This window comes from Cryptomeria japonica, chromosome 7 (assembly GCF_030272615.1).
Source record: "Cryptomeria japonica chromosome 7, Sugi_1.0, whole genome shotgun sequence".
Taxonomy (NCBI): domain Eukaryota; kingdom Viridiplantae; phylum Streptophyta; class Pinopsida; order Cupressales; family Cupressaceae; genus Cryptomeria; species Cryptomeria japonica.
In genome coordinates this window covers 760,564,722-760,589,507 of record NC_081411.1, presented here as the reverse complement: position 1 = coordinate 760,589,507, position 24,786 = coordinate 760,564,722, and the positions used below count along the sequence as shown (strand labels likewise).

Sequence of the window (24,786 nt, the reverse complement as noted above, 5' to 3'; positions counted from 1 at the left end):
GAACAACAAAAATCATAATACAGTAGCAAGTGTATCTCAGGTTAATTGAACTTACAACTCCATACAACGAGAGAACATGAACATTATCATGAGTGGTTATTGCTCTAAGGACAGCATTGAGAAATGGTGCATATGCCAGTAAATGACTTCCAGTTCCATGATAATCTACAGGAATAGGAGGTGTAAGAAGATTTACTACCAAGCGAACTGCATGTTCCTGTAAAAAATAGCCAATTATGTGAAACCAAAGGAGAAAATTATCAGAAGAACTCATGTCTCTTTCATCACTTATTTTTGTACCCTCTTAAGAAAAATATTCACTAGCAGGATAGTTAAGAAAGCAAGTGACAAGGTTATAATCTGTAATGTGTATGCATGTAGATTCCACACATCTGTGAGCTATTGGAAAATCAAAATTATATCCATGTTTATCAACAAGAGAGCAAATCTGGACCACAAGATAAGTGACAAGCATTATAACATTCTATTCAATTATGCAAAGATATATACATCACCTGGACATTCCATCCACGGATAAGAGATGCACCACATAAAATGCTAGCCATAGCAGACCTTTCCTCCTCTGATCCATTCATTGCAATGTGATACGCCTTCTCCAGCTCTTCTAAGCTTTCATTAGATCCACATAAAGTTCAATGTCTTTATCCGAAAAATGAATTGTTTACTAAAAACAAAAGGCAATTGCAAAATAGTCATGCAGATAAACCTGGCAACATTATAAGACAAGCTTCTCACAATAAAAAACAAAATTACAGTTGCCAGGAGATATCAACATACCTTGAAGCGGGAGTTTTAATAAGAGCATCTATTAGTGAAACAGATAAGGGTGCTCCTTCCATAAAAGCAGACCATGGAAAATCTTGAACTGCTGTAGAATGAGATAAAGGATTCGCTAATCTTTCAACATAGCCTGGCCATAAATATGCTGAGGAATCTATCAATTTCCTGGCAATGCAAGCTTCAACAATTAGGTGCCACATGGTTCCCTCTGCAACCAAAACAAAAGCTATCTTTAGCTCATATTTTAAAATTTCACTGGTGGCACGTTTCATTAAATCATCTATTTAATTTAATACCCTTAGAATAAAAATCATTATACACAAATACTGCAACACTATGTGACCCAACTAAAATGCCGGGTTGGAACAAAGATAAAGAGAATTTAAAGATATCTAGCTAGCAATTCACAATATCACCTACTGCACTTGAAACACTATTGCTGCTAAGGCCATTGAAGCTCCCAGATCCACAGTTAAGGCTAGAAACCAAGCTTTTGGCTTTAAGAGCAGCCCGATTGGCAACCAAGAGTACAGACTCAGGGGGTTTTAACAGTTCCTCAAACTGTCCCAGAATTTGAAGACTTGATACTAAGGCTGCCTGCCTTGTACCTAACCCCATGATTTTCCTCTCTTTGTCATGTACACGTGTGTTCACAATATTTCCTAATACATTATTCTTGGCAGCTTCAATAATCTTATATTCTTCCTCAATAATGGAAACAATAACCAATGGTGTAATACTTAGTAGAATGCACAACCGTGAATCAAGGTGGGGTCCAGGACCCTCAATGGGATTTCGTTCCTACACATGGAATCAAAAAAAAAATTATTCTCCAGTTTATGGTTCAAGTCATACATACTTACTTGGTCTTATTTCAAATTTATAAACTGGTCTTTCTTGAAAAAGATAAGGCTTTAGAAGCGAAGTCTATATTTATACCCTTTGAACATGCCGAAGAGATGCAGTCCAGAGACCTAAAAAAGTCTCTTGCCAACTTGCACCATTTACAGCTTGGAGAGATTTTGTCAGTTCTGAACATCAAATCATCCAATTTAATGCCAATCAGTACAGAGAGCAATTGAAAAAGGACTCAATAAAAAAAGGTGGAATAAATTTCTCTAGTCACTCTTCTTCATGATTAACTTCCAATAAGATCATATATGGAAAAGTTAAATAAAAAAACAAAAAGACAAACATTACTAGTTAAGTTGAATTGCATACCTGTTAAAATCTCAATAGTAGATTTAGCTTGAATTTGATTTCGATCCATTGTATCTTCCATAAACAAATCAAAAGGAAGCCACATGGAAGACTGGCCTACTCCATAACTGTGCCCAAATGCTGATGTCCGATAACTGGAATCAATAAATGCTCTGATTGCCTGGTGTTGCTTAGGCTGATATTCTAGGCTTAAAGACCTTTTAATGGAGCCAATCAACCGTGTAAATAATCCACCATCTATCTTTAAACTCGGTGATGATGAATGAGCTTCTAATACTTGCAGGTGTTGACATAAATCACTCCACTGTTCAGTCCTGCAATGTTTGAAAAAGAACTACCATTTTATTGTCTTTAATATCTACTAAGAGTTGCATGCTTACGATTCTGATAGAGATTATACATAAATAAAAGTTGCACACATAAACTTGGGTTACAAACGAAGACTAAAAAGTTAAAGCCACCAAAAGTAAATCAGTTTTAATTTAAACTAAATCAAATGAATTAATTAAATTTTAGACAGCTAATTAATCAATATTTTGCAATCACTGCTGTTATGTTCTCTAATGAGAACTGACCATCATTTTGTCCTAATGCACAGTTTGGTTAGCTATACTTAATTGTGTATTGGTTACCATTCATCCATACCAAGACAGTCATGGTCCAACTTGCACACCTCATCATTGACCCAAATATATGTACAATGATCTTGGCCATGGTAAGGAAACCCTTACAGACGGTTACATCTCCCTGAACCATAGCTGATGTACACTACTTGATACAAATAAAAGAGTAGTTTCTATACTATTTCTTCGTACACGAAATTACCTGTGTGTTCCTATATCGTCACATTCTTTTTTTTTAACTATTGACATAAAATAAAGGACATCCAAATCCTGAGCTCCAAGAACTTCTATCAAAAAAATGCTCTAGTTGTAGTCAATCTTGGCATCATTAAGTCTTTCTATAAAATAAATATTTTGTAGCGGACTTTTTTGCATACTTCATTATTTTATTTTCAGATTAAAAAGTGTGTTAATCAGTTTTTGTTATGTACGGTTGGGTCATACGGTTGTCTTAAAAAGCAACTGTTGGTCACAAATAGCAAGTTGAATGCTAGGGCAAGGCCACAATGTGATGAATTCTACATGTACCAAGCATTGTGCTACACAACACACTGAAATAAAATATTGTCATTTTACATTCTACTTTCTTATTGTTGTCTTACATTCTACTTTGTTATTGTTGACTTACATACTACTTTGTTATATTCATGGTCTCCAACTTTATTTAAGCTTAGCAAATATTTCTGGCATTGTTGTCTTTGCAAAGTCAGGTTCAGGTTGAAATCAAGTGGAAATGGAAGTCATCAACAATGACCATTGACAATAAGCTTCTGAGGCACTACTTTATCTTCTAAGATCTGTGTGCCAAAGGAGATCTCAAAGCACAAGAACAAAAGACCTGTTAGTGATGGGGGCAAAGGATTTGTCAAGGAGAATGAATTGAAGTGAGATGTTGTACAAGAAGGAAACAATGTCATTGAGCCCATATAAAGTGTGATGTCCCCTTTAAGTAAATTCTTAGAAATAAGGGACTATTAACTCACACTTCAATTGCATGAGATTTCTTTCTAAACAATTAATATAAAATCCTTCATAAACTAGAATAGATGATGGTAGATACCAGTTATTATAAGAATGATAAGTTATGATCTGCTTTATGAATATATCGATTCTCTCTAACTTAATACAATCGATATGATATGCAACTATTATGTTGGCACAACAAATATGATATTCAGATCTGCAATATGTAATCCTTATCAATTTGATAAGATGGAATATCTTTGCTATTTCTGATATGACGATGGGAATTATGCAATGAGTATAATCTAATCTGTACTTGATACTATAGAGAGAACCTCACAGTTTCTGATAGGGTGATATGCTCTAAGTCTTCTCTCTATCGCTTATAGCGATGATGATTTTATTGTTGTGATTATTCCTTTGGAGTACGCAATGAGTTGGTGTTGTTCCTGATTTTCTGACTTTGAATATATGCAACCAGATTTGGCCTTTGAAGGCTAATGCTCAACTGAGCAATCCAATAATGGATACAAATGAAATTAAATAACAAGTTCGATGATTGGAAGGATGATTCAATCCCCTTTAATATATCATCATTTTCTTAGAGATACCTCTCTTCAAATAGGCACATCCGTTCCCAAGACATACCTCTTTCTTAATCTCATCCTTTAGAGAATAATCACTAGTCTTTAACAAATTGTGGCTTTCATAAGAATATACTAAAACCGCACTTCTTTATTATTAATTGATGTTCCTTAAGTGTACAAATGAACCACTGCTTTACACACTATTGTCAGATTCGGTTGATCTACACAATTTTATGTAATTATCGTTCCCTTGATCGCTGGCTTAGTTGCTTAGTGCTAATCGCTGGTTCACTGACTTGTTAAATATAATCAATCACTGCTCTCTATTAACATTTCATCACTCCCTTTCATTTGTACAAGGGAGGTGATTATCTCTAATATAATGCCATTCTTTATAAAGATTTCTGACTTAATATAAATCGTATTGCTTAAACAACCGACCTGAAGTCGCTTCTAACCCTTCTTTTGATTGTTATCAGTCAGTATACTTTTGTGATCATTTTACATACAATGCAAATCTCCATACACCATGACGTTGACTTGTTAGGCTTCATATCTATGTATTTGAAACAAACGTCTAAGTCTTCTTTAATACACTCGCTGTCCTTCTTAATTCTCTTCTTGATCGTTGCTTTTGTGGTTATCAATCTTAGCATTGTTATTACAAATCTTAATTTTAATTTCAACTTCGCCCCATAGGAGCCTTCCTGAATGAAAAATTATTGCTCAAATAATCAAATTATCTATTCAACAATATACAACCGTATATACAAAGTTTACAAGATGATGTTCTATAAAAAGAACAAATCGTTTTAAGTGAACAACTAAAAAGCTAAAAATATTTAAATACTAAATAAAGCTTAAAAAGCTAAATAATAAAAAGCTAACTATGCATCTTTAATAAAGAAGCAATACTTTCACTTAACGAACTAAAAAGGCTAAATGACCATTAATAAATAACTAAATAAAGCTAATTAAAATATAATTAAATATTCTAATCCCCTCCCTTAATGGTCATTCTATCAACGAACTACCCTACAGAAGACATTGCAGGTCTTTTGATCACAAATGCAAAGAACACTGTTGTGGTAGAGACCCTCCCAGGATCTGCAAAGTGTGAATGATCAAGAATACCAGAATCCATCCAACCTGATGTTGGGTAACCAAACTGAAACCTAAAACAACGATTTTGAGGAAAAATCAGCAAACCCTCCAAAAATGAAGTTACAAATCATCATTTTTTGTGGAAAAAAATGGTAAAAACCCTAAACAAGACCAAAAACCCTAAAACAATTTTTCAGAAAAAAATCGAACAAAACCCCGAAACATCGCACGGCAAGACCCAAAACATCCCGTGGTAAAACACCAAACATCACGCAGTAAAACATCAAACATCATGCGATAGAACACCAAACATCACGTGGTAAAACCCCGATTTTTGAGGAAGAAAAAAAGCAAAACCCACCCATGATTTTTTGTGGAGAAAAACTAGAAAACCCAAACATAATTTTTAAGGCAAAAATTAATAAAACCCAAAACAAGAAAACCTGAAAATAATTTTTTTTAAGGCCAAAATTATAATACCTATACAAATATTTTTCTATTTTTTTTGGCAAAAATAATTTATAAAAAACCAAACACAAATTCAACCAAATACAAAGAATCCCAAACTTGGAAAACCCTGGGCGGTGCACAAATTGTAGCCCGCAATAAAACGCGAAAACCAAAGTCGGAGAAACAAAAAAACGTGGGCTTCAGAAAATCCTGCTACCGCCGAAAAATTGTGGGTGAAAGCCATGGAAATCGCAGGAGAAAAATTCCTACGGGAGTCGGACGCAAAAAAACACGGCGCACAATCGCAAAGAGCCAATAAAAAAATGAAGCCGTCAAAAAAAACTTTGAAACCCAAATCCGCACTACCGGAAAACTCAGAAAACCGCACAAAAATGCGCGAAAATTCTGCGAAAAACACGAAACAAGTCACGGTTTAAGAAAAACGCCAAAACAAAACTCACCACCGTAAAAAAATCACGCCTAAGTCAGAAAAATCGCAGAAACCGACGAAGACAAACCAAAAAATTGCGAAAAAACATGAAAGAAGAACTTCGCAAAACACAAAAAAGGGTCAAAAACCCCAACGCAATTTGCAAAAAGAAAAAAACCACGAACTTTCCTCATACAAACATCTCAAAAAACACAAAGTCTGTAGAAAACCCTAGAACGAAATTTGTCGAGCACACCAAAAAAAACTCTCAAGCTTCCTCCACGCAACACAGGTACATTCTAACCACGACTAATTATTGTACTCGGTGGTCAAAAGCTCAAGCTTTGAAGTTATGTACAACTGACGCTACGATTAAATTTTTAGTGGAGAACATCATTACCAGGTTTGGATGTCCAAATGCAATTGTTTGTGATAACGATTCTGCTTTTACATCATTAAAATTTTCGAATTGGGCTTTTGAATATGGTATAACCCTCAAGTTTTCATCGAATTATTATCCTCAGGGTAGTGGATTAGCCGAATCTACGAACAAAAATTTGCTAAGTGTGATCAAGAAATTGCTAGAGAGAAATCCAAAAGATTGCCACACAATTGAGATTCGCCCTTTGGGCAGATAGAACTAGAGTGAAGAAATCATTGGGGACTTCCCCATATTTTCTGGTATATGGCCAAGAGCCTGTCTTCCCAGCACAATTGAGAATTCCAACATTGAGATTTATTCAAGATTACATGGAAGGCGAAGACAAGAGTGCAAGCAAGATTGACACAACTGCTGAAGTTAGAAGAGAAGAGAGACATGGCATTGGAGAACTTCGCCAAACACCAAGGCGTAGTTAAGAGATGGTTTGACAGACAAGCACGGGTAAAAGCCTTTAGAATTTCTGACCTAGTGTTGTATTGGGATAAAGCCCATGAAAGAAGGGGAGATCACAACAAATTTGAAATCTATCGGATTGTTGAGATACTGGGAGAGAATGCATTCAATCTGAGAACTTTAACTAGTGAGGATGTTTTGTTGCCCGTCAATGGACAATTCCTCAAGCATTACTTCCAACCTCAGGTTTCTTCTGAAATCTACCCCCTTGTATCATAGTTAGAATAGGTTTGCTTTCGGTCTGCCTTAGTTTAGGTCTGCTTCCGATTCTGCTTTAGGTTGGCTTGCTTAGGTGTTAGTTCTGAGGGATATCCGCTTGTGATGCAAGAGTTGTTGTTAAGACACTCTGCGTTTCACTAGGTTTTGTTTGGTCCATTTGTTGAATGATACCTCATGAAGTTCTTTTGAATTGGAGATTATTTTTGTATGGTATATCATGGGTTGAATCTGTATTTGACGGGATTGAAAACATTTATTGTATCTTGATGTTGACATCATTCGATTATTATATTTTACACATTAATTTGTCCGAGTTATTGTAATATTGATTGGGATTTTTTATCCCAACATGGGGCGATTTTCCCCAAAGAGGGTATTTAATTATTTTTATTGGGATTTTTATCCCAGTTAAAATCGATTTTCCCTTTAATGATCATTTTTTATCATAATTTCAAATCTTTTAATAAAGTGACCCAAAATTTAATTGTTTTACAAACATTAGCGATGATTTAAAAAATTTTAAAAAGCAATTATAAATGATTTGCAATGAATATTTAATGATTTTTGCCTTCTAGAAGCAAATCGATTTTCCCCAAACAAGTACAAGTAACAATGTTTTATCCCACATTGCTTGTGTGGTGAGATCTAAAGGTGAAAACATGTTTAAAAGAGGGAGGCCAGCATTATAATATTATTATATTTGCCAAGTGTGTGTTTACTTGGGCGATTTTTCCTCCAGTTGGCGAATTTGTTCAAGTGTCAAGTTGACACCAATGGGCTGAAGATTGTTCTCATTGTGCATTTTTTCCCAGCCCTAGGCGATTTTCCTTGGCTGCCATTGGAGGGTGTTGAAGCTACATTTTCAGACTTTGGCGATTTTTAGCTGGGTGGTGCCATTTTTGGAGAAAGGCGATTTTTATTTGGGGGTCATTTCCCTCCATTTTGGGGTGATTTTCTTCACCATTTGTGACGCCATAGCTGGGAGATTGCTGATAGACATTTTCAGACCTGATATTTTCCTTCATTACTGAGATTTCTTACCTCCATTGCTGGCTGGAACATCATTTTCAGACACACATTTTCATTTCCAGCTGACTTCCACCTAAGGTGATTTTGTCTAGAGGCTGATTGGAGGAGTTCTCAGTCAATTTTCAGAGCTTCTAAGTGTTGTTGCAGGTCTGAGAAGCCATTATTGCAGGCTGTCCTCAGAAATTCACCATTCCCAGCCACTTACCTACCTTGGCGATTTTGCTTGGAACTCATTCCTTTGACTTTTCCTGATCATTTTCAGGGTTTTTTGTCACTTTGCAAGGTGCCGGTAAGTCTGAAACCACCATTTTCAGACTTGTCCTTAGAAAATTTTATTTTACAAGCCACACATGTATGCCCGGAATTGATTGTTTTTACCATGGGAAAGTTGTTTTTCATCAAATTTTGCATAACACACGATTGCAACATGATTTTAAAAACTGATTTATAGAGTTGCAGGTTGTCTTCAGACTTGTTGGCAGCCATTGTTGGACTTTGGAAAGATGTTCTCAAACAACTTTCGTATGAAAACACTACTTTTCACACCTTTCCTAATTCATTTCCCAATCCGGTATACTCCTTTGCACTCTAATTTGGATAAAATTTCGAAGTATAATGAGGTGCCTTCAGACTTTACTAAATCTGAAAATTGATGATTTTAATGAATTTTTTTGTTCTATTTTCAGAATTCATTTTAAATATAAACTAAATTCTTGATTTCCATCCATAAACTTGTCTAAATCATTAAGAAATCAGAACTTATTTAATTCTGAAAATAGTCATCAGGATAAATTTTCCGAGGTGTCTAACTTCCAGCTTCATACAGGTGCAATGTCGAAGTCGGGAATTAGCATGCGGAGGGAACAACAAAAGATAGTTGAAACGGGATTCTATCCAGAATCCAAAATGTCATTCAGATGGAAGGAGATTACAGACATGAAAATGCATTTCCTGAACACGGGCCAGATGCGACAATGGATGTTAGGAATTGGAAGCCAGATTTCTTTCCCAGCTTATGTGAACATTATGAAGAGTGGCATTTATCAGGCTGCTGGATTCCCACAATCTGTAGAGTGCAACGAGCTTATCCTGGAGTGTGCACGATGTTATGATCCTCCCTCCCGAATGATCAAGACTCCTAAGGGTGCCATCATTGCCTACCTTGTTGAGGTGTTTGGAATTCCACGTGGAGCAGACATGAAAGATAGAACCAAGGATGAATATGAAAAAAGATATAAGAAGAAGATGGATGCGTGCAAGACCATTGTGAACAAGGAGTGGATGATCGATCCTAGGACTAATCATTCCAAGGCTCCCAAGACACTCATGTGCACAAATTTCAAGGATGAATATAGTGATTTAGTATTCCTGCTTAACCAAGTGATGGGGATGCCGCAAGGTGCAATATATGATGGATGGATGTTCTATTTCATCCAAGATTGTCTGAAAGGAACATTGATCAATTGGTCTAAAATCATAAGTGACAATCTAGATTTTCAGCTGAGGAATGTGGAGAGATCCAAGTCATTCGCCATGACTTCCTATTTGGTGTACCTGCTTGCACAATTTGTTACCTACAAAGGATTGATATGCAGAGGTGAAGTCGGGAATGGACAAGGACAATTCAGAAGTTATGAGTGCTATCCACAACTGAACATGTATAGAATTGAAGATTACAAGAGAGTGAATGATGCATTCACTATGTATATAACGTGAATATTAGAACGCGGAATCCACAGGAGGTTGTTCAAGGAGGCATCAAAGATGATAGAGAAATATGGATCGTGGTACATGCAGTTTCCCACTTTCACATACCTAAGGATCCATGGATTTCAATCTGAACCTTACAAGCTTCCTAGGTATCCTAATGACAGAATGATCCTGTTGGAAGTGGTGAGATAGCTTCTAGAATATGATTCTATCCAGAAGGACAAACATAGAACGGGGATGACATTTCCTATTTCAATAGGGAAGACATTGGAGGTTTGTCAATCCGCCGCAACAGCTAGCACAGCAATTGAGGAGCTTGCATTCTATCGATTTGCAACATACAAAAGAAGAGAAAGATTTGATCCAGATAAGAAGGTTGGAAGGATCAGGGGAGATAAGTTCACCCACAAGGTAGACATAGAGGATTATTGGGCCAACTTGATGGACGAGCAAGCAGTGAAAAGAAGAATGTGGTCCAGAATGTCCGTGGATTTCATGAGGAAGTGTGGACTTTTTTCTCAATCCTGATTAGGTATTAGATGATAAGGATCATACACATCCACTATATGAGAATGAAATGAAGAAAGCGATTTTATTGCCTAATTGGTCAGAACTAGAAGAGACAGACTTGAATGTGTTGATGAGAGAGGTCTTGAGTTTCTCTCGAGGATGGGTAGATAATCAAATGAACAAGTTAGTTGACATGGGTGTTACTTTCACTTATCCAAACTTTGCAAATCAAAGAAACGGGTTAGTCGTTTTGCTTAGTTTTGTTAGCTTGGCAATAGTTTGTCTCTAGCCTTTGTTTGTGAAGGGTGGTAATGTCTTGTTCGTCCAAGAGAGGACAATTGATCAATCCTTGAAACGGATTAGTGTCAAGTTTTATCCGTAAATAGGTATTATCGAGTCGGGAATTCAAGATTTAAGTTCCAGGTCCATGAACTTCAAGATTGAGAATTGAGGGCAAATGTTGCCAAAGTTGTCAAAAGTTATCAAATGTTGCCAAAGTTGTCAAAAGTTGTCAAATGTTGTCAAAGTTGTCAAAAGTTGTCAAATGTTGTCAAAGTTGTCAAAAGTTGTCAAATGTTAACAAAGTTGTCAAAAAATGCAAAATGTTGTCAAGAGACGACAAGACAAGTCGTCAAGAGTGTAAAACGTTGAAATGCTAAGTGTGGAAAAATGAGGAAATTCAAGGATGTGATGTCTTAACAAGGACAATTCCTTGTCAAGGTTGGAGAATCCGACCTTGACAAGAAAGGAAAATTGAGAAAATTTGTTCTTCACATATGAAGGGACTGAAAATGAAAAGATAAAGGGTTTAAGCAAGGTGGTAAGGTGAAATTCCAAGATAAAATTGTTCAAAACCGTGAGAGGTGGTTGATAGCTTTAAAAAAATTCCACCAAAGGTAGGGTTGTTATGTTCTTACACGAGAAAAATCCGCTCAAGCAATGGGTGTGTTGTTCCTTCACAACCTAATTTTCCACCAAGGGGAAGGGTTCCTGAGTTCATTCACAATGCAAATCTCCACCAAGGATTCGGGCCTTGAGTTCTTTCACAAGTTCAAATTCCCTCCTAGAGTTCATTCACACTCCCAATTTCCGATGAGGAATGCTTGAATGCTTGGGTGCTGAGTTCATTTACAACATAAAATTCCGCTTGGAAAGGTTCTTGACTACCTAAAATTCTGATTCAAAGTCCCTTAATGCCTTCAATTTCTGATAAGAAACTGTTTAAAGTGAAATCTTTATGCAAAATGAATAAACAATTCAGAATTCTGAACAAAAAAGAAGAAAATTTAGTTCCGAACTGCCTAAAAATTTGGATATAAGGGGTCGGTGAAGGGCTAAGTTAAGAGTGAAATGAAAAATTCTGTTCTTGACCACCCAAAATTTCCAAAATTAAGGTGTAGTTCAGTTCCTAACCACCTGAGCTCTTTGAAATGAACTGAAAATGTAGTTCCTAATGACCTATAATGCAAGAACAAGTGCAAACTCGGCCCATCAATGCATGCACAAGCAAAATGCACAAAAAATTAATGCATGTGCGCATAAAATCCACGAAATTTTCTGCTAGGGCAGAATTTGCAGAGCAGAAATAAATAAATAAGCAGTGCTTGCTTGGAAATGAAGCACTTAACCTTGTATAAATAGGCCTAAAAAACGTATGAGATAGGTGGAATCATGAAAAGGGCCGACTTGGTTTTAAAAGCATAAAATATTAAAAATAATATTTTAATATTGGCCTTTAGTAGTTTAAAAGTCCTTATTTTTATTTTTCTAGCCTTTAATTTTTTATGGTCATGGACTCCATCATTTTAATAAAAATTTGCTCTTCGCTCCACTTTTCAAACAAAAATTGCTTGAATTTAATATTCCTCGGCCTCAATACCTCCTTTTTTAAAAAACTTCACACTAGCTAATCCCCCTTTAAATTTTTCATTTTTTTCTGACTCTAATTTTTGTTTTTTATTTTTATTTTGCATTCCTCCTTCAAATTTTCTCTTTTCCCCATGTCTAATTTTTTCTCATATTTTTGTATCATGCCTCCACATAAATGTCTTCCACAGCCATTTGAAACATTCTTGCTCACAACAAGTACCAACATATTCCAAATCAAAATATTTATCTACCATCGTACCTTTTAAATGCTACAGTCATTGAGTAATCTTTCGCCTCACTACTATTCCATATAACAGTTTCTCCTTGTACAACTAGAGTCCTAGTAGGTTTGTTCACCATTCGCCACATTTGGGTAGGAGTGCAGGGCAAGGGTGGCAATAACCCCTTTTCTTTTGCATATCAGATCACCATTTCACCCTACTATTATATAGGTGGTGCCATTAATACCGATCTCAGTTTTGGGCCTTCTTCTTCTTTGGCAAATTCGGGCCATTCCATTTCTTCCTTGCTTCCTTTTGGTTTTGTCTATGTTTATTTCTATATCCAATTCATGACTTACATATTCAATTAGAATAATTTAATAAGGCTCATGTATTATTTTTGTAGCATTGCAAAATCTTACCTCGATTGGTGGTGGTCCACACATACAATTTACCAATTGTGATTTTGTAGTTGGAACAACTCCTACAATTTCCTTTTCATCCTTGATATGGTGCTCCTCAAGTATTGCCCCTAGTTTAGGATCGGCACCCTCTTCATAGGTTGTCCAGTCCACCTTATCAATTGCTATCAGGGGCTCCTTCCTTTCTCTATACAATTTTAGTTTTGAGCTATTGATACTATCCCAGCAATATACCATCCAAGTTTTCCAATTTGATAGACCCATTATCATCCGCTTCTCAGATTTTAAAGGGCATGGGCCATCTTACCTTAAACTTCCCTAGCTTGATTTTGTTACAACCATTATACTTTAAAACTAACTATCCCAGTCAAAAGTTCATTCTCCGTAGGTGCTTGTCATGCCAATACTTCACTTTTGCATAGCTTCGATGGCCCATTGTGCAAGCACCCTTCATTTGTCAAGCTTATCCAATGCATAGAGTCTTTCCCTTACACTCTATGTGTTGCCAAGTTGGTTTTCCACAGCAATCCTCAAACTCAAAACCATATACTCAACGGGGACCATTGCTTCCTGGTCATACATCAGTTCAAACAATGTGTGTTATGTCGTACCTTATAAATCGTACAGTAGGCCCATAGTACGACTGGAAACTTCTCTTCCCAATTTTCTTTTTCAATGCCACATGATTTGTAAATGATCGAAACCAACACCTTATTTGTCGACTCTGCATGTCCATTCACTCTCAGGTAGTACGGACATGAAAGACACGGTTGATGAAATGTACTCCCCAATCACTTGTAATCTAGATGGGAATGTCGTACCAGGTGACAATCTTCTCATAGATAAATCTTGCCGCACTAATAGTTGTGTTGTCTGGTAGTGTTCTTTTCTCTGCCCACTTTGTCGGGTACTTTGTGGCTTCGATGATGTATCTACATTGATCTAAGGGGCTGACTTTCAATGGAGTGATGAAATCTAGTCCCCACCTCTCAAAGAGTTCCTATGCTTGTGAAGGGAACAATGGCATGTAATCTTGCTTGAGAGGTTTGCCAGCTCTTACATGTGTCATCCTACCAACTACTCTCAAGCGTCTGTGTGTACCGTTGACCACCACAACCCTACAAGTAAGACTTATCAGGCTTTGGGATCTGGTCTCGTTTGTACTCCAACAAGGCCTTCATGTGATTCCTTGAGTACTCTTGGTATCTCCTCCCACATGACACATCATCTCAAGACTTGGTCAAAACCCATTTTATACAACAGTCCATTTATGAGTTGGAAGGTTTTACTTTTCAAAGCCAATTTCCTCCTTTCTCCTCGTGGCATCTCCTTCTTGAAGATAGAGGTAGACAAGTACTCTCCAATGTTCACGTAGCATGGAGGTAGCATTGCAATCTAAAACGGGTGAGCATCCGGAAAATCCCCGTTCACTCCTTCAGGTGGCTCTCCCAACTTGATCCTCGACAAACTAGTCAGCAATGGCATGACTTTTCCTTGGCCAGACAATGATTGTGAATATAAATTCTTGCAACAATATAAATTCTGGCAAGTCAAGGACTGAAGTCATGTATAAGCTGATCAGAAAGTGGACAGCGGTGCTAGCACTTACTCTTACAACTCCAAGGGCCAGTGTTAACTGTAGTCAGAAGCTAAGAGTACAAAAATACTAGAAGTATATTACTTTAAACAAATTAAAATGGGTGAAGTTTTATTACCTATATTAGATAGTCTAAGTAATATTTTTCTGTGTTCTGGTTCATTAGAATGGTTCAGGAAAATGAAAGGGTAATTTCAAAAAAGTACAGAATATGAAGTCGATGAATATGGAAAAAGAAATCTCACAAAGGCATCCTTCTTCAAAGGAACATTCATATTTGGACATATAAATACCTATATTGACAAACACAATTGACCTTTCCAGAGGTTAAAAGGTGAAAACGTGCAAAGAAGAAGCTTTAAGAGGAAACTACAACTTAACATTAATAAAAGAAGATTGAAAATGGGTTCAAGAATTCAAAATACAAACAGAGATTAGAAAAATTAGTGGGAGCATAGAAAGATTGGCTTTCCTATGAAACCATTGTTACAAATACCTTAGGTATCTATAAACATAATCAAAACAAGCACAAGCATAAATATCTTAGTTTGAATAGATGATGGCAGATTCCCACTAAACCAACAAGGAATTACTGTGGGGTTTGATCAACAGTATCCAATTTGTAAAGAGGTAATGCTTATAGTTTATCACTGTTCTCTCATTATGTGCAAGGCTCACAAACTTGGATCTCTGAGTAACATGTCATCTCTAACTAACCTATAAACAACTAAATTTCAAATGAATTCTTTTTTAGGGAAAATATAATGACCCTACTGGGACCTATGGCCATTCAGTGATTATAATAAGACACCTTAACGCAGTGTGGCATCAGCTTCTCCAAATGAATTTAATGGCACACCTCAACCTCATAGGGTTCTAGTTCTATCCAAATGAATATAATGGAATGCTTCAGCACATGAGGGTTCTATGCATGAATCCATATATCAGCTTCATGCTTTAGCATAGAAAAAAAAATTGTCTTTAAGTATTTTCCTAGGTCATACATGCGAAGGAAGCCACGTTGAACAGACATTGCAAAAATCACTGAAGGACCTATGGCCATTCAGTGATTATAATAGACACCTTAACGCAGTGTGGCATCAGCTTCTCCAAATGAATTTAATGGCACACCTCAACCTCATAGGGTTCTAGTTCTATCCAAATGAATATAATGGAATGCTTCAGCACATGAGGGCTCTATGCATGAATCCATATATCAGCTTCATGCTTTAGCATAGAAAAAAAAATTGTCTTTAAGTATTTTCCTAGGTCATACATGCGAAGGAAGCCACGTTGAACAGACATTGCAAAAATCTCAAGTTCTCAACCATATATATAGCATATTTAATACAAAGATAAGCCTGTGCATATTTAAAGCTTCAAGGCTGCCTGCAAAGCCTTTCTAGGTATACCACAGCTTGATCTGCATTCACGTTTCCCTCCATATTCAAGCAGAATAAAAAAATACAATTATAGTGAATAGACAAGATGATAATTAAGAAAAATACATGTTTTGACATGCAAGACGGAAAAAGGTAGATGTTCTTTTGTGCTCCATTAGTTTCCCAACCATCTCAATAGCCATCACAATATTTGTTCTCCGTAAATGCTCTTGATGTTGATGTCGTTTCTCATTAGCATCCTCATCTGCCCCTATTGCCATGTCATGTTGTCCCACATTCCCACCTACCTGGTATTGTTTCTCTAACCATCTAACTTGCAGACCTGAATCTTCTGCTATTGCACTGACCAAAGTGGAAACAACCGTAAAAGTAAATAGCACTGCAGTTTTCCCAAGTTCAGTCACAGGTATGCCATAAGTTCTGGAAAGTTGAAGAGCATCATCAACAGCCTCAACTATCCTGCAAACATTTTGGAAACCATAAAGTTAATTAAAGTCAGTCCTATCTTGAATATTACAAATCTATACTTTTATATACTGTTTGCGCGAAGGAGGAAGGAATTAAAATGGATCTGGAACTAAAACAAAATCTGTTTAATTACAATGGTACTACAAAAGCTGCCACAGCACTGAAGTTACTGCAATAAATGAATTGCACAAACATAAAGAAAACTGCACAGTACCATATTAATATCAAGCAAAAAGTTTAGATTTAAACCAACTGTAAGCAAAAAAAAGGGAAGAAACTTAAGTATAGAAGTAGAATAGCATAACTGCATAAGTATACAAGTTAACGTTGCACCAAAGACGAAAGCATTCAAGCTGGAAATAAAATTCACGGACAGTTTCCTCCACAAGGCTGACAACATTGCACTTGAAGTGGCAAAGGAATTCAGAAAAGAACAAAAATATACAGTGATGACCAAGGGTATTTTAAGATGAGGCAGACCATCAACTATCTTCTGCATTATGCTTTTTCTGTTTCCTATTAGTCAAGTGTGATAGAGACAACTCAATATGATGCCTATTTGATATGGTAAATGGTCGATTGTTTTAGTGGCATAAAATTGAAAAATCTAATAAGCTTACGACAGTTGCTGACAAAACCTTCCTTCCCTTCCTTGCTGATCAAGCTAACTATACATTATAAAATGGAGACCTTATGATGTTAGGAATTAGTTCACTGAATCTCATTGTTTGTATGGTAGTTGTACCCAAGCAAAATTGTTCAAAAAATGCTATGAGTTTGACTGTATAACATTTGTAAGGAAGCTTGACATCATTCAATCATGCTCTGTACAATAACAATAAATTGAATATGGTTTTAGTTATGTTTCGCAATGTGTGATAAGCAGTTTGTGAAATGATAAGTACTGTTCAGAGTTAGCAAATAGAAGGGCTTTCAGTACAAAGAGTTATTAAGTACAAATTATGACTGCGGCAGTGATTTTGAGGAAACCCTAAATGATGTTTTACTCCATCATTACAAACTGTTTATGATAGTGCTGTGCGAATCGCACACCCATCCCCGTCTTGGACAGGGACCCCCCAGTTTGTGCCTTTCTGTCCTGATCCTGAAATTTGGCTAAGTCTAGAATGTCCTGATCCTGAAATTTGACTAAGTCTGAAAACTGAGGAATCCTCCAAAAACTAGAATTTGCAATATAACACCTGGAGGTCCGAAACCACTCTCAAACATCCTGGAAGTATATATGGAATATAACTTAAAGTATAAGTGAGAAGATTCTCACTTATACTTAAATGTTATATTCCATGAAATGATCCTTCGGAGAGATCTTGACAAACTTGCCCAAGTGCCCAAGCTCGCACTTCTTGAGAAAAACGCTTAAAATGCCCAATTTCGGACCCTGGGGCAAAAAGTTAAAAATATGAAATGTTGCCAAAAGTGCTTTTAGGTCCAAAATTCACTTAAGCTGCCAAAAGTGCCTTTAGGTCCGAAATTCACTTAAGTTGCCAGAATAGCCATATGGTCCGAAATTCACTTAAGTTGCCAAAAGAGCCTTTAGGTCTGAATTTCACTTAAACGCCCAATTTCGGACCCTAGCTCCGAAATTTGAAAGTTTGTTATAAATTTGCAAAAGACCCCAATGGTCCGAAATTCACTTAAAACCTCAATTTCGGACCCTAGCTCCGAAATTTGAAATTTTGGCGAAATTGCAAAAAGGTTCAAGAACTCCAAAATTGCCAAAAGCGCGTTTAGGTCCGAAAATATTCCCAATTCGCCAAAAACGCTTAGAACTCCGAAATTTGCAAAATGGGCCTAGGGTCCAAAGTTTTTTTTAAATTTGCAAAGCATGTTAAAAGTCCGAAATTCGTAGAAGTTGTAAAAAAACACCTTATGGTCCGAAGTTTTCCTTTAAATTCCAAAAACGCCTTGAGGTCCAAAGTTTTTGGAAAAGTTGCCAAACATGCTAAAAGGTCTGAATTTATCTTTAAAATCGCGAAATCGCCCAGAGGGCCGAATTTCGGACCCTAAGGGCAAAGTGAAAACTTGTTGAAATTGGCAAAAAACAGGAAACATCCGAAGTTCGCAATTTCCTTGTGAGTGCCGAAAATCGCTAAAGAAGGGAGTATTGCGGGAGAGTTAAGTTAAAAAGTCTAAAAAATTTGCAAAATCGCCATAAACTCCCCATGCTCCGAAAATATCTCCAATTTGCAGAATAACCCCAAATGTTCCGAGATCCCCATTCATCCGAAGAACGCAGCACAGAAATTTTATTAGACAAAGCACGAAAACACAAAATTTGTAATTTAGAAGATGGAAACATGAAGTTTAAAGTCTGCAAAACCCCCCTCCATTCTCCGAAATTCACCAAAATGCATGAGAGTTAGAGTTTTAAAATTTGCAGGAGCTCTTCAAACCTCCAGAGTCGCGCTATAAGAAGTTTTCAAAACACCATAAACCCATTCAAAACGCCCAAGACTCCAAAGGTAAAATCACGCAAAAGTAAATCGCCCAAACACCATCAAGACCAAGGATCAAATTTCACATTCGAAGAGAAAGGAGAAGCATTTTCAAGATACATCTCACAAAGAACTTCTCAAGCCAGACGTCGTAATTAAATTTAATATTTGTTAAATTAAATTAATTAATTTTTCAAATTGATTTATTGAAATGAAATTGATCGTTCGCAGGTCACAGGACGTCATTAAAGAGCCAGGAGAAAGACCTGAAACGCAGATCAAAGAAGGATCGTAATCAAGGCCAGGCGCTGAAAACTGGAAAAGAAAAAGATGTGGGAACGTGCTGCAGGAGCGCGAGAGCAACCAAACATTGGGAACCGTGCCGCTGAACAAAAATAAAGTCCACCACCGGGACCAAAGACCAAAGAACACTCTGAATGCTGCAAGTTCATGCCTTCTCGAGAAAAGGGACACAGCTGGATTTAATTCCAGGAATTCAATTTCTAGTACGCTGAAACTGCTTTATTGTAAATTGCCTATGGGTCCCGTGCAAGATATTTTTGTGGATAACTATTCCCAACCACCAAGAAGATCGGATAAACCTAAATTAAAGCCAAATAGTGGCAGGTAGTTGAGATATTTGTTGGTTGGATATTTAAGAATTAATTGAGCATGGGTTAAAGCTGCCAGCTTCTGGAAGGCAGATCAGGGCCCTTGGATGCAGTCCATCCTAGCCTTCGATTCAATATTGTAAAATCTCTAAAAGGCGGAGACCTTTCTTTTGTAAAGGGTTAGATAGTTAGATGGTTAGATAGTTAGATTTTAGAGTTAGAATAGGTTAGATCTTAGCAGTAGCATAGTGATGTTGCAGAAATTGTTGTAATAGGCAAATGAAATCAATATATAAACATTGATTTGGTGTTTATTGTCTTGTTTTCATCCTGTTTGCATGGTTTCTTTCAGTATTTTAGATAGATCTTTCTGTTTTGGGTGTGCAGGTATTTGATAGATTCAGGCTCATACCACTGAGGATATACTGATTGTGTGTCCTTTTGTGTGGTTAACCTAAGCCTTCGATTGTGCTTAGTTCAATTGCAGATGTCCGTCTGAGCTGCGCCAGAATTGGGTGCTTAGCTGTGCGTCTCCAATTTGAAAATCTTCCAAGTCCCTTTGAAGATTGCATCGTTCCTGCAAGGTTGTGAGCTATTCTGGCCAAGCAGGAATTGGTTATGATGAATCCGTCTACCTGCATACCCGTGTTGTTAGTTTTAGATCTCCTAACCCTTTCCTTTTGCTCTTTATTGCATAATTCAAGAATCACAGTAGACTAGCTTGTTGCAAATCATAAGTCCCCTTGTGTTTCCAGCAAAAGCACATCAAGCCACTGAGAAATCCCGCAGTCAAAACCTGACGAAAGAAACCTTGAGGCTAGCCCCTTTGATCAAAACGTAGAAAATAGCATTAGGGATTCCCTTATCTCAAGAGAGGCTAGGATACTCAGTTGGTTATTCTATTCTGTGTTGGCCGTATGGAGTTTGCAGCAATGCGATTTCAGACACGTCAACCGATAGGTATACAGATATGTCTAGGTTTTGTTGCTTCATAAGTTGTAGGATAATTATGTCAAGGTCAATAGTTAAGAGATCTTATGACAATTGGTGAGATAAACTTCTTAAAGACGTGAAGGGGCTACATCATTTAAAAAAGAAGTTTGATCCTAATAGGTCTAGAAGATGCTGTGAAAACCTAACTTGGTGCCAATACTATCTATATAAAAAATGTTTGATACTTATTGAATTCCATGTTGATATTTGGGATATGACTGAATTACCATCCAACTTGGAGACTGAGATGTCTGGCTATTAGCAACCTTGCGACACGAGAGTTTGGAAATGTCCAATAACTTCCCTGTATGCATGATGCTTTATGACAACAAATTCTATAAGCTTACCAAGCTATGTGTTTGAACTTTGGGTAATAAAGTTTCAATCGGGTGGATTTCAATAGAGGACTACTAAGTCTTGTGCTGAAACTTGTCACGAAGGTGCCCCAGAGGATGATACTGTTATTATAAACTGATCCTCACATGATTCAATGGCTACTGTCAAATGACTTAGCACCTTATTGTCTGTCATGGATATATTGTGAGTGATTATTAATCTCAACCTGTTTCCTTTCTCACTTTATAGGCAAACTTACTGTACTCATTAAGTTCTTGCACCCTCAATTTATGGTGTTTGAGCATTTATATTCTCATACTTTCTTCCTTCCAATCCTTTGGCACACACCTTATAGATTGTCATGGCATTGATATGTTCAACAATCCCTATGTTGTTTTTGCTGGTGTCTTACCAATGTTATTTAGGGGAGTGTGAGACATCATGTTTGCAGAAAGAAGGGTCTTTATAATCTAAAACATGCACTCATTTTAATTTGAATGCAAGAATATGGCTCCTGAAATATTTATAAGTACTCCTAAAAACACTTGTGGAATAAACTTTGTTAATACACAATAAGCATGATGCGAAGCATGTTCAAGACATGAGGTATGAATTAGGAAGGCACATATGTCCATGAAGTAATCATGTTGAAGACACGACAAACATGGGGCAAACACGTAGGATATGAAGCATACCTACAAGACACAAAGCATACCTGAGAAAGGTACATAAAACACACATGGAGTAAATATACTGAAACACATTCAGTATGAAACAAACATGTAAAGCATGGAGTATACACATAAGGCATGAATCATACACATGGATACACGTAAGGCATAAAGCATGAAGTATACAAAGGAATGCATGTAAGGCATGAATCATACACATGAATACATGTAAGGCGTAAAGCATGAAGTATACACATGAATGCACATAAGGCATGAAGCATACATTTAAAGCATGAAGTATACACACGTAAGGCATGAATCATTCACATGAATACACATAGGGTATGAATCATACACATGAAAACATGTGAGGAGTAAAGCATGAAGTATACACATGAAGCATACATGTAAAGCATGAAGTATACACATGAATACATGTAAGGCATGAATCAAACACATGAATACACATAAGGCATGAATCAGACAAATGAATACATGTAAGGCATGAAGTATACACGTAAGGCATGAAGTATACACGTAAGGCATGAAGCTATACACATAAATACACTGCAAGGCATGAAAAAAAATGTGAAAGGCACACACATGTAGAAGTGCAGTGTTGCCCTACTCAATTTTATTTTTGGACCGAGTATATAGATCCTTTCTTAGATCTCCAAATCTCTTTCAATAGAATGTAACTTATTCTTTTAGCTTTACCCTGCAAGCTGGTAGAATCAAAGCTCTGATACCAAGTGTAATGTCCATTTTTGAGATGATCCTAAATCTTGCCCTAAAGTCACAAATTCAACGCGAACTTGCTAGTTAACAATTTCCTTGCCAACATAAACTGTGGTGTAAACCCTGCAATAATGTTAGCCAATTTTTGGAATGTAATTCATAAGACCAGTTAGAGATCTAATAGCATACCAATGTTCACATATAATCAATTGTACTAATAATCATTTGCAATATTCCTTATAATGCCTCTTCGATTTGCTCTTTTGCATTTCATATTATTGGTGTGGATTCATTATTGTGCTCATGGTTGCACCTTTTTGGCATTCTGGTGATGTGGACATTTGTGGTTGTGATCATGCCTTTTGATGCTTCCTTGTGTGTTGCTTTTGGGTCCTTATTCTTTATTCTGCTTTGATTGTGTTATGTAATTATCATAGCCCAACGATGTGTTGGATTGCTTCATGATGATCATGATTATGTTGTTGCATTGAGATGCATACTTGCCTTCTTGTGCTTGGTGTTGAGAACCATTGTGATGTTGTTTATTGTATATCTGATTTGGATACTAGAACTTTTGGGTTGTTGCTATGATGTAACGTGGAACAATTGTGCCTCTGATGATTGAGATAGATTAACTATGTGATTTCAATTATCACATTCTGATAAATATTGATGCTTAAGTTGAAAAGCAAGGTTAACCTAATTAGTTAATTAAAAAGTAATAAATCATATTTTATGTTATTTTATTTCGTTTAAATGACTAAATGCTTATAGTCGTTATTGATGATATTCATGCTAGATGCACTAGTTGAGTATATTTAGTTCAATATTGTTATATTTTGATGTTCTAACGATGTCGTTATGTGACCCCAACTCGGCAATGACTATATATGTATTTTGGTATATTATGCATGTACAAGTATATTGCTTTGCCATTGATGCGGGTATAGGGCAACGACTCCACCTGGCTCCACAAGTCTGAGCATGCCCATGTCCCCGACAATGGTTACAAGAGATAGCACACTGGCCATTTATGTTACCTAGCCCTAGCCATCATTCCTAATTTGGACGGTTTGCCCTATTTTTTGTGTTAATACCTCTGATTACTACTTTGGTAATGTTCGGCATACCCTAATGCATACTTGTGTAAGACCCATAACAAACTGTTTGTGCTAGTCAATCAGTTGTGAATTATTGTCGTTTAGTGTGCATATTAATGATATTTTTAATATTATTGAAGTGATTTAATGTTTAATTGTAAAATATGTCATGTTTGTATACTAATTGATAAGAATGGCATGATTTGTTTATAGGTGTCATTTGGGTTTATTTGGTATTTAAGTTTTAACTTGATTTTTATAATATTTTATTCCCCACTTCAAAAAGTGAGTTTATATTGTGAAAATAGACTTCATTTTGAACACTTAGTGTTATTTTTCTCATTTTTAGAGTTTTCGAACCCTACACATGGATTTTCAATTGGTGTTTGTGGGAGATGTATTTGGAGGAATTTTGTGGGTAGAGGCTCATTTGAATCGTGATGATGAATGCTTTCGGCTGTCCAAAAGAATCGCCCTCTTTCGTGGTATGTGCGCTACATTTTCATTTTGAAGTTTTGAATCATTCTTGAGGTAGGAACTCAATTTTCTCCCTTGTTTTCCAATTTAATGGTTTTAAACGTGTTGCAAATTTTGTTAGATGACTTTAAACATCTCTTCTATTTAGACTTTTTCATTTCATTGATTCCCCAAATTGTTTGATTCAAATTTTGGAAAACGTAATTGTGTGAAATGTTATGCTGTCCAAATTGGTTTGGATGCATGGAAATGAGATTTTATTGTGGATTTGGGATGTTGTGCATATTAGCTTTAATGGGTATTTGCTAGAATTTGGATCTCGCATTTTGAAAATTTGAGCTTTTTTGAGGTTCAAAGGTGGATGGCCCTCATGACTGGTTTTTGGTCCAAAATTGAGACTTCTAAAAAAGTGGATTTTGATGATAATAAATTGATATTATAATGTGGAATGACATATATATAATCTAAATTTGATTTTGGGATCGTATTGGATCCATATCCATGTTTTATGGCCAAGTGGGCAATTGTATGCATATGTGTATATTGAGGATTCACTCAGAAATAGTGCCTTGAAAACGAATTTGAAATCATGTGAAAATGGCAATTGAATTGTAGCATTGTGTTTTATTTTTTATTTTTCATTCAATTGAATGGGATGAGCTTAGATCTAGGTATTAGAGTGGGTCTAGGGAGTGGCTCCCACTCGTGTCCCTAGCCCGTAAGTGGCACGTTGGCAATCAAGTTTGGGGAGTTTCATAATCAAGTGGAAAGTTAAGTAAAGCTTTGGTTTTGAATTAAACATTAATTAAGATAATTGGTGCCCCAAACATGCCTTGAGGGCTAGTACGAGGCCAAGGATGTACTAGGAAGGCATGCCCGCAC

General features: G+C 36.5%; 1 protein-coding gene across 1 annotated transcript in view; it reads right to left on the bottom strand.

The window, feature by feature from the left end:
• LOC131030058 (mediator of RNA polymerase II transcription subunit 33A) overlaps positions 1-24,786 on the bottom strand; it is a 111,458-nt gene that overhangs the window by 60,451 nt on the left and 26,221 nt on the right. The window contains exons 3-9 of the mRNA XM_057960740.2: positions 16,160-16,513; positions 2,023-2,336; positions 1,741-1,832; positions 1,218-1,602; positions 799-1,009; positions 516-630; positions 56-217 (exon numbers count right to left, since the gene is read on the bottom strand). Coding sequence (XP_057816723.2) covers positions 56-217; positions 516-630; positions 799-1,009; positions 1,218-1,602; positions 1,741-1,832; positions 2,023-2,336; positions 16,160-16,513 — 1,633 coding nt within the window. The remainder of the gene's footprint in view (positions 1-55; positions 218-515; positions 631-798; positions 1,010-1,217; positions 1,603-1,740; positions 1,833-2,022; positions 2,337-16,159; positions 16,514-24,786) is intronic.